At 56.8% G+C, this 10390-nt stretch overlaps 1 protein-coding gene across 1 annotated transcript in view; it reads right to left on the reverse strand.

The window, feature by feature from the left end:
- Window positions 1-348: 348 nt before the first annotated feature.
- The window catches only part of LOC144226680 (cytochrome P450 11B2, mitochondrial-like), a 10835-nt gene continuing 793 nt past the window's right edge, over window positions 349-10390 (reverse strand). Inside the window, exons 3-7 of the mRNA XM_077758141.1 lie at window positions 6416-6615; window positions 6089-6292; window positions 5679-5838; window positions 563-735; window positions 349-410 (exon numbers count right to left, since the gene is read on the reverse strand). Coding sequence (XP_077614267.1) covers window positions 349-410; window positions 563-735; window positions 5679-5838; window positions 6089-6292; window positions 6416-6615 — 799 coding nt within the window. The remainder of the gene's footprint in view (window positions 411-562; window positions 736-5678; window positions 5839-6088; window positions 6293-6415; window positions 6616-10390) is intronic.

Below are 10390 nucleotides of genomic sequence, written 5' to 3' on the forward strand. Positions count from 1 at the left end.
GCTTAGGTCATGATCTCGCGGTTCGTGGGTTCGAGCCCCGCGTCGGGCTCTGTGCTGACTGCCAGCTCGGAGCCTGGAGCCTGTTTCAGAGTCTGTGACTCCCTCTCTCTCTGACCCTCCCCTGCTCACGCTGTCTCTCTCTATCCTAGAAATAAAATTAAAAAAAATTAAAAAAAAAAAAGAATTTAAAAAGAAAAGAAAAATTCACAAGTTTATGACTTCACCTGCCAGAGGCATCAGTCTTCCAGGTTGGATTCTGACATTATTATATGTCTTATCACATATACAGTATTATTATAAGTCTTTCTTTGTCATTTCAAAAATGAAAATGAAAACCTTTCCCTCGTCTCAGAGCACGGATGGCCTGCCTCCTTTGCCTGATGGAGAAGTCGCCCCGAGGGCGCCGTGCCCTGTAAGCGGGAGAGGAGCAGGACGGCCAGAGGTCCCGGTGTGGAGGGGGGCGGGGAGGAGGGTCTGAGTGGGCCTTGGGGGCGGCAGCAGGGAGGGGCTGTCAGCGGGGGACACACAGAAGGCCAGGTCGGGGACCCCAGTCCTTCGCCACCCACAGGGCTGGCCTGCGGGGCGTTCTCACAGCGGATCTCCCCCGCGAGGGCAGGTTGGTGTTCCCAGGTGGCACCCGCGCCGTGGCCCGGGTCTGCCCGCAGCCCCTCCACCTTGCCGGCCTGCACGCCCTGGTCAGACCTCAGCCCCTGCGAGTGGCCTCCGGGGCCTGGTCTGGGATGGAGGGGGAGCGCTCCCTCCGGTGGCTGGGGACCGGATTCCGGGCTCCCTCCATCACTGCCTGGGTCGGCTGGGCAGGCTGCCTGGCGCTGGGGCCCANGAGCCAGGCTCGGAGCCGTTCCCGGCCCAGTGGGCGCCGACTCTGCGTCTATGGCCACGGCGGCCAGGAGCTAACATCCGGCCACGGAAGACTCGTGTGGGCGCCTGGGGGGGCGGGGCACATCTTGGGGGGGGTCTCAGTTTCCTCGCTGCACCAGATCCCAGCCCCGCGCAGACGGAGTGGTGTTCGGCAGGGGCGGGCCCAGCCCTGTAGGCAGTCCTGGCCACTGTCCTCAGGTGGGGACAGGTCCTTTCTGCTCCCCCCAGACATGGGTCACTTCCTGGAAGACTGTCAGGACATCCTGCCCTCCTCCTAGACTGAGACCAGGGCCTGGTGTGGACCATTCTGGACCCCCAGGGCTTCCTGTGATTGGGCTCACTGTTCCCCAGACGGACAGCTGATTTGAGAATGCCGCTCTGTCTTGCTCCTCCTGGGGTCCCCAGGGGTGGCCAGGGCACGTCACCCCAGCAGAGGCCAGGCCAATGGCTCCCCACGTCTGGGTCTTCCTCCCAGCAGCATCTGACACGAGGGACTGTGCACAGGCTCCCAGGGATTGGATCATCTGAAGTGTGCGGGCTTTCTTCCCCTGGGCGCCGCCTCCAGGTGGCCGTCGCCTCTCCCAGATGTCATCTGGAAGGAAGGACAGCGGATCCAGGTGGCTGTTCCGTAGCAGGTGTTTCCTGGCTTCTCTTCTCTCTGGGAGAACAGCGAAGAGTCTTACGAGGTCTGGGAAAGCACAGCCTCCTTGGGGGCTGCCGGAAGGAGAGCCGTGCAGGTCGCACCGGACCCCGGGCCTTTGGAGGCCCCACCTGGGTGGGAAGCCGCATGTGCAGGGGAAGGACTCCTTGGACAGAGGCCTGGGGGTCACGGGGCCTGGGCCGAGCGTGTGTGCACACTGTCTCTGGCGGGGGTGCAAGTTGGTGTCCGTCTCTGGGGAGACATGTTAGTCCAGTTTGCCGGGGCGAGGGGGCTGTGTGGATACTTCCCAGGACCCGTGTCCGGGCGAAGGTGGAAAAGGCCTGGAGGTAATACAGGGCCCTGCGGCCCACAGACCCCACCGAACCCCAGAGTTGGTCCCAGTTGGACCCAGAGTCCTTCAGGACACTCGCCTGGGGTCTGCTTCCCCGGTGGCCCCTGACCTCCCCACCCCCACCGCCAGGAACCCGGCGGCCGCAGGGGCAAGGGCTCCAATCCTCATGGTCTCCCAGGTTAGTCTGTGTCCTCAGGCAAAGGTCTTCATATTTTGAGGCTCCATCAGCGAATGGATAAGGCGGACTAATGACCATCCCTCCATCGTCGCCTTGTTTATATGTGGCAGCTACAAAACGTGGGGCAGTGCTCTGTCCTTACAGCCATTGCCGTTATGCCTTCAGTAGTGTTTTGCAGATGAAGGAAACATCCAGAGCACCAGACGGGGTTAACCCGTCTGTCCAAGTCACAGGGCTGTAGCTAAAACTGCTCAGGCTTCCTGGGACCCGGCAGGGATGCCCGCAGCTTGTAAGCAGGGACCGCCTCTTGTCATTGGCATCATTGGCAAGGGAGCCCGGTGCTGTCCAGGAGCCCCTGACGGGGCGGATGAAAGGCTGAACGTCAACACAGTGTCCTTGGCATATGCCGAAGGTCAAGACCAGCTGATTCTGATTAGTGATGAAGACGCATCGGAGCAGGGAATTGATGGCATTGGGACATTCAAAGCTAAGTGCTGGCGGGGTGTGGCCCATAGGCTGTCCACGGTCAGTGGCTGAGTGGTGTAGCCACAGAATGGTAGCAGCTGCTGTGGTCATGCTCACATTTTATATCTACATCTTAGTTTGCATTCCTTGTATCTTTTCCTTTCCTTTAAAACATTTTTTAATGCTTTATTTTTTTGAGAGAGAGAAAGAGAGAGAGACAGCATGAGCAGGGGAGGGACAGAGAGAGAGGGGGAGACAGAATCTGAAGACAGGCTCCAGGCTCTGAGCTGTCAGCACAGAGCCCAACGTGGGGCTCGAACCCACGAACTGTGAGATCATGACCTGAGCTGAAGTTGGACGCTCAACCAACTGAGCCACCCAGACGCCCCTCTTTTTCTTTTTTTAAAGTAAGCTCTAGGCCCAATGTAGGGCTTGAACTCATAACCCTGAGATCAAGAGTTGCACACTACACTGACTGAAGCAGCCAGGTGTCCTTGCCCCTACTTTCCTTTTTTTTCTTAAAAAATTTTTTTAATGTTATTATTTTTAAAAAATGTTTATTTATTTATTTTGAGAGAGAGAGAGAGAGTGCGCACATGCAAGCAGGGGAGGGGCAGAGAGAGAAGGAGACATAGAATTTGAAGCAGGCTCCAAGCTCTGAGCTGTTAGCACAGAGGCCCACACAGGGCTTGAACTCATGAACCGTGCGATAATGACCTGAGCCAAAGTTAGACATCCAATGGACTGCCACCCAGGCACCCCTTAAATGTTATTTTTGAGAGAGAGAGACAGAGAGACAGGGAGACAGCATGAGCAGGGGAGGGGCAGAGAGAGGGGGAGACACAGAATCTGAACTGAGATTATAACTGGAGCCACGTCAGCCACTTAACTGACTGAGCCACGCAGTCATCCCTCCTTTTTATTCTTTTTTTAAGCCAATTCTGAGTAATTCCTTCTGTGAGGTCCTGTCTGTGTGTCCTTGCTTCATTCAGCAGGTGTGGGGAATCTGCATTTAGTTGTGTTTAGGCTCCTATGTTGTTACTCATTTTCCATCTGCGCTTTGAACATACTGTTCTCTTGTTTCCTGACATCAAATAGTGTTGTCACGACAAATTCAGCGGGCATATTTCAGTGATTTCTAGAGGTTTTTAGACTTTTCTCTTCACTGTTAATGTTTTGCTCACAACAGAATACATGTTTGTGTGTGGTTGAACACGAGTGTGCATATGGGCGAGTGTGTCCGCAGGAAAGTGTGACCCAGTGCAACGTCGCTCTAACTGTCACTGCTTAGCTAACACACGCCAAACATCGTCGTACGTGAACACTTACATACTTATCTCTATTTTTGGTTGTCTGGTGGCTAGTCAGCAACTAGCCATTCATTCACCAAAACGGACACACCAAAAATTAGCAAACCTTTTATTGAAAGAGAATTCTGTGGTGTGTATTTCTGACATTACCAATATGACCGAAATAAATACGCTGACGCCTAAATCTGTAGCTTAGTCTTGGACGCACTGAGAACAAGAACGTGTCCTTAGCACCCTGCACAGCACACTGCCTGGTGCGCAGAAGATCCCAGTAGATATGCCGACAGACAGAATGAAAGAGTGCACTTGGCCGTGTGACATGCGGGCAGGCATTTCTGTGGCCGACCTACGACCATCGCCAACGGCCAGGACTCGCAAGACCTCTCTTGCAAAGAGGCAGATATTTCTGCAGGAAGGTGAAAAAACATTTGCAAAGAAAGTGAGACTGAGGTCAGCAGCGGTGAGGCTGTGCCACATGCACGGTCAGCCCCCCACCCGCCAGGGAGGCCACCAGCGGATCCACTGCCGACCCTCCACGTCTGAGCCCCTGCAAGGGTGTCCACCACCTGGCATAATCATGAGGCTGATCTTCTGAAACTCTTTCCCCTTCTAGAAATTATAAATAATCACACACTCGAAAAAAAAAAAAAGACAGCCCCCCCCCTCAAATTCCCCAAATGAGAAGAATCACAGACTAGGGAGGCGCCTGCACAGCAGCCCCCGGGGCGGGTGTGGGTCTGGGTCTGGAAAGGATGCGAGGCAGGGGGCCCGGGAGGACCAGGGGTCTGGACTGAAGCCTGCGGGAGGCAGGACTGCGGAAGACAAGAGCAGCAGTGACGACGGGGTGCACAACTCTGCCCCCAGGATCGGGAGAAGACAAGGGATTGGGATCCACGGGGCTGGGGTTGTGGTGGAGACTATCCCCTCCCCCCCAACCAGGATCAATGCCCTCAGGTGGGCTGAGGTCCTCCCTGCACCAGTGGAGCCTTCGGGGAAGCCCCGGGCTGAGTAATTCACACAAAACATGGCCCTGGGCAAGGAACCGGGCTTGGTGACCGGAAACAGCCACCCAAATGCACAGGCTGAGCACAGCCTCAGCCCAGGCCCACCTGCCGGGAGAACAGGTGTCCCGGGAGTGGAGGTCAGGTATTTTTTTTTTATTTTATTTTTAATGATTTTTCTAGATTTATTTATTTATTATTGAGACAGAGTGTTTGTGGGGGAGGGGCAGAGAGAGAGGGAGACGCAGAATCCGAAGCAGGATCCAGGCTGTCAGTGCACAGNGGTACCCACAGGGAGGTTAGCTCAGACCTAGAGTCTGAACACGAACGGCCACCCAGCCCCTCACTCTGGCTGCCCGTCTGCCTCCGCTCAGGGAGTTCCCCCCCGCACGTCTGTGCCTCTTCTCAGAGGCCTGGGTGCCCGGCCCGGAGCAGGACATCGGAGATGCTGCTACATGACCCTGGGGCCCGCCTGCACCCCCCATGCTGCGTGCCATCTGCTCTCTCTCCCGCAAGCTGGAGCCCTGGGCGGCCCTTCAGTCACCAGTCAAAGCATCTCTGACAAGAGCCAAAAGTACTCTGTCCCTGGGAAGGGTCCCTTGTACAGGCAGCCCTCCAGCCGCATCGCGGCCCGTGCCCCCTTCCCGGCACCCAGGCGTCTGAGTGGTGTCTGTGCTGCTCATGTCTCCGGGCTCATCCACTCTGCACCGGGCAGGGAGCGGGGCATCCCACCCCTTCCGTGCCCCCCACCCCAAGTCAGAGCCTTCAGTCGGCTCAGAAAGGGACTTGGCGGGGTGGGGGGGCAGCCTGTGGTCACGAGGCACCGTGTCCTAGGGCAGGGCTGCTTGCTGGCCTGACCGTGTCCACGCTCCCGGCGGTGAGCTCGATGGAGTTGGCCCTGATGGCCTCCAGGGACATGTCCGCGTGCATCAGCAGCTCCCCCATGATGCCGCTGTAGTGCCGTGGGCGGCCGAGGGCCAGCTCCTGGTAGAGCTTCTGCATGGCATTGTTGGCTGTGGGGCACAGAGAGGCAGGGCCGGGCCTGGTGCTGGGCAGCACTCGACCTCATGCCCATGCCCTCAGCCCACCTGCCCCTGGGCCAAGTGCCAAGACCAGCCCAGCAATGCCCGGCCCTGCAGCCAAGCCTCTCAGGGCCACAAAGCCCTCCCCATGTGACCTCAGCCTTCCCCCGGACGTGGTGAGAGGAGACTGGGGACCCTGGTGTCCCTGGCATCCAGCACTTGCCGGGTCTCCGGCCCTCACCATACTGGAAGATAAAGTCCCAGGACTCAAAGTGCTCCTTCCACGCCTTGGTGTTTGTCCAGCGTGACAGGGCCCTGGGCATGAACATGAGCTCTGTGGTGGACTTTAACATGGTCTCCAGAGCCCGGATAAAGTTCAGGCTGGCAGCACTCGGGCTGTGTCCAAGGAGGCCCAGCCTCTCTCCAAAAAGGGCTAAATTGCTGGCTGTGGAGAGGAAATGGTTGCTGAGTCCAGGGTGGCTGACAGACTCGGGGGGCCTCTCACCCCATTGGTGGCCTGCCCCATTCCCCAGAGGCCGCCCCCCGCCCCCACCGTGACCCCACAGGCCTTCTATGGTGTAGTATAAGATGCTGGGCTTGATGTCCACGGTCAGACTTCCCCGGGCATTCTGCAGCACTCTCGACTTGAGCATATCTGAGAAATCTCTTGCCACCCCGTCCACCATGGGGAGGTACTTGTGAACAGCCTGAGGCGACAGCAGCTCTGGGTTCAGCTTCAGTCGGTTTGTGCGCCATTCAGGCCCATTTCTGTAGAGCAGAGTGAGGAGCTTCGGGGAAACCCGAGTCAGCAGCCTGGGGCCAGCCCTGGACCCCATGTGCCCTGTCCCCACGGGGAAGGGGCGAGGCAGGGAGCTGCCTGCTGGGCCTAGGGGGCAGGTGGCCTGCCGGTGGACGCGAGCACCAGCCCTTTCTCTTGGGGAGGCCTTGTGTGCTGGGCCCAGGGCGCCCCCGGCTAGGGTGGGGCAGAGCCCCGAACTTCTGCCTGGGCCTGCCGCCTGGGCTCATGGACTTTGTCCCTCAGGCCCGCAGGCCCCTTACCGGCACTTCTGCACCTGTCCGGGCTCTCCCTCTCCCAGAGGGCAGGCGAGAGGCTGGCCAGCCTGCCCACTCCATGCCCCAGAGAGAGGAGCCCCTGGCAACCGTCACCTCCCACCCTTCCCTGCTGCTGAGAATGCTGCTTCTGGGCCAGTCACACCACCCTGTCCCTGGGTGTCCCCTGCCCCTCTGTGGCAGGAGCAAAATCTCCTCTCCTGTCATGTTGTCAACGCAGAGCCCAGAGTTTTGCCTCCTCCTGACCAATTTGCATGCCTTTAACTTCTTTTTTCTTGTCTGATTGCTGTGGGAAGGACTTAAATGGGACAGGAAGCAGTATAAAACATTCACTATTTGCAATGACCATGATGCACTATATCCAAATCCCTGAAGGCTCCACCCTAAGATACCCAAAAACCTAGAACTGGTACATGAATCCACTCAGGTCACAGGTTATAAAATTATATACACAAACCTGTTGTGTTTCTGTATGCTAAGAATGAAGTAACAGAAAAAGAAATGAAGAAAACTATCCCATTTATCACGGCACCAAGTGCAATAAAATCCCTAGGAGTCAAGTTAACCAAGAGGCTGGGAACCTTGCACCTGAATACTGTAAACCCCTAATGAATGAAGCTGCAGAGAGAAATATATGTAGAGATGGAAATATATCCCACACCTATGGATTGGAAGTCCAATATGTTCAAGTGGCCATGCTCCCCAGAGCAGTCTACAGTTTTAGCTCAATCCTTACCAAGGTACCAACAGCATGTTTCGCAGAATTAGAATAAATAATGGCAACACGTATGGAACCGCAAAACAGCTCGAACAGCCAAAGCCATCTTGGAAAAGGAGAACAAAGCTGAAGGTAACACAGTCCCAGAGGTCAAGCTCTACTCCAAAGCGGTCGTGATCAGGACAGTATGGTGTCGGCACAGAAGCAGACACCTAGATCCATGGGACAGGACAGGAAGCCCAGAGCCAAACCTGTGATTAGCAGGTCAGTTGATCTAGGACAAAGGAGGTGAGCGTAAGCAATGGGGAAACTCAGCCTCTTTAATAAATGCTGCCGGGAGACTGGGCGGCACTGTGCGGAAGAAGGAGACTGGACGACTTTCTCACACCGTACACAAAAATAAATTCAAAACAGATTAAAGTCCTACACGTGGGCCTGAATCATAAACTCCTAGACGAGAACAGAGTCACGATGTCTGTGACATCCGCTGTAGAAACCTTCCAGATCTGCCGTCTCAGAGGCAAGGGGAACAACAGCAATAAAACTCTCTGGACTTCACCGAACAAAAGAGCTGCAGCGCAGGGAGCCAACCACAGGCAAAGGGCAACCTGCTGAACGCGGGAAGATACGTGTAAATGACGTGCCTGCTGAGGTTAATATCCAAAACCTGTAAGGACGTTCTGTGACCACACAGGGAGGCAACCGGCCACCCGGTGGGAGAAGGCGGAGGACTCACGCAGACACTTTCCCAAGGACGACACGCCGAAGGCCAGCAGACAGGCGAGAGGACGCTCACGTCACCGTCCTCAGGGAAACGCAAATGCAAACCACGACGACACCTCACCTCCCACCTGTCAGGACGGCTAAAACCAACACACAAGAAGCAAGAGGTGCTGGCGAGGGATGGAGACAAGGGAGGCCGTGTGGCCCATTGTTGGGAAGGCAAACTGGTGCAGCCATTCCGAGACCAGCACGGAGGCTCCCAAACACTGACAGCTACAAGTCCTCTGATGCAATACTTCCACCCCTGGATATTTACCCAAACAAATGAAAACACATTTCATTATCGTAAAGATATATGCAGCCTATGTTCTTGCAGCATTGTTTACAATTGTCTGCAAGTCCATAGACATAGAGATTTACACGTGTGATGGACCATGAGTCATAAGAAAGGCCATCTTGCCATCTGCGTTGATGTGGGTGGAGCTAGAATGCAGTTTGCTCAACAACAGTGAGTCAGAGCAACAAATACCATATGACTTCACTTAGATGTGGAAGTTAATATGCAAAACAAATAAGCAAACAAAGGAAGAGACACAAGAAATCAGACTCTTCACTACAGAGAACACACTGGCCGTTGCCATAGGGGAGGTGACGGGGCGGGGGTTGGGGGGGACCCTGGGTGGGGGATCCAGAGCGCACTGAGCCTGCTGAGCCCTTGGAAGGGGCCGGAGCGTGGCCTCCCTCCACGGCACACCTGAAGCTGCCACACCAGCAGAGGCGGGTAACACTAACACTCAGAAGGAGGGTGAGGGGAAAGTTCTCCCGAGTGGGATGAGAATGACTCATTTAGACCAGATTCTCTCAAAGCAAAATGGTGCTGGAGCGCCTGGCGGCACCTCGGGCGTGTGGGGAGGGGTCCGGCCCGAGCCACATTCAAGCCTCAACACGTCCTTTGCNCAGAGGCGGGTAACACTAACACTCAGAAGGAGGGTGAGGGGAAAGTTCTCCCGAGTGGGATGAGAATGACTCATTTAGACCAGATTCTCTCAAAGCAAAATGGCGCTGGAGCGCCTGGCGGCACCTCAGGCGTCCACCCGTGCGTGTGGGGAGGGGTCCAGCCCGAGCCACATTCAAGCCTCAACACGTCCTTTGCTACGCCGGGCTGGCTGCAGGCAGTGGGAACCGTCACACGCACAGGCACACACGTCGCCCAGAAACACACAGTCACACCCAGACCCGGGCGTGTGCACGCCAACACGGAGACACCGTGAGCACACTCCTAATTCCCACACACACAGGTCACACAACACACTCGGACGCTCACACCCAGCACACGCCAGCATACACGAACCGAGCACACAAGCACACTTGCAACCACATGAGACACACGAAACACGCATACAGTGGTGTGAACAGAAACGGAAGCAAGTCAGCATGAGCGAACACACACGCATTCACACGCCTATACCAGCATCGCCACGAGAGCACACATGCTCGTGTGGACACCGATCACACTCGTACTCTGACAGGTGCCGACACGTCCACCCATGCGGACCCTCCCTCCCCCCGACACACACACGTGCTCAGGTGCACACACACACACGTGCTCAGGCACACACACACAGAGCTTAGCTTCTGGGCACAGGCGCCGTCCTCTCCTGGCCCCCTTCTCCCCGTGCCCGGGCCTCTCTGCTCCCCCCCGCCCTGTGCCCAAGTCAGGGTCCCGCACGGGCAGTGTGGGTGGGCCCTCAGCCCCCCGCCCACGCTGACATGTGCCCGCGCCCGTGGCCTTGGCTCTCCTCTCCGCTGTCCCGACCTGACTGCGGGAAGGGAGAAGCCCACCCCGAACGGGGAGCCTGCAGAGACCTGTGCAGACTGGGGGCTCCCTGATGGCAGTGATCATCGTCCGTCCCTCTAAGGCCGTGGCCCCGCCGCCCCTCCTCAGCCCCAGGACACAGATGGTCCCCAAGGGATGGGCACCCAGCGGGAGCTGAGGGCCGCACCCCTGCCCCAACTCGACAGCACTCTTTC

This window comes from Crocuta crocuta, unplaced genomic scaffold, assembly GCF_008692635.1.
Source record: "Crocuta crocuta isolate KB4526 unplaced genomic scaffold, BGI_CrCroc_1.0 scaffold327, whole genome shotgun sequence".
NCBI lineage: Eukaryota > Metazoa > Chordata > Mammalia > Carnivora > Hyaenidae > Crocuta > Crocuta crocuta.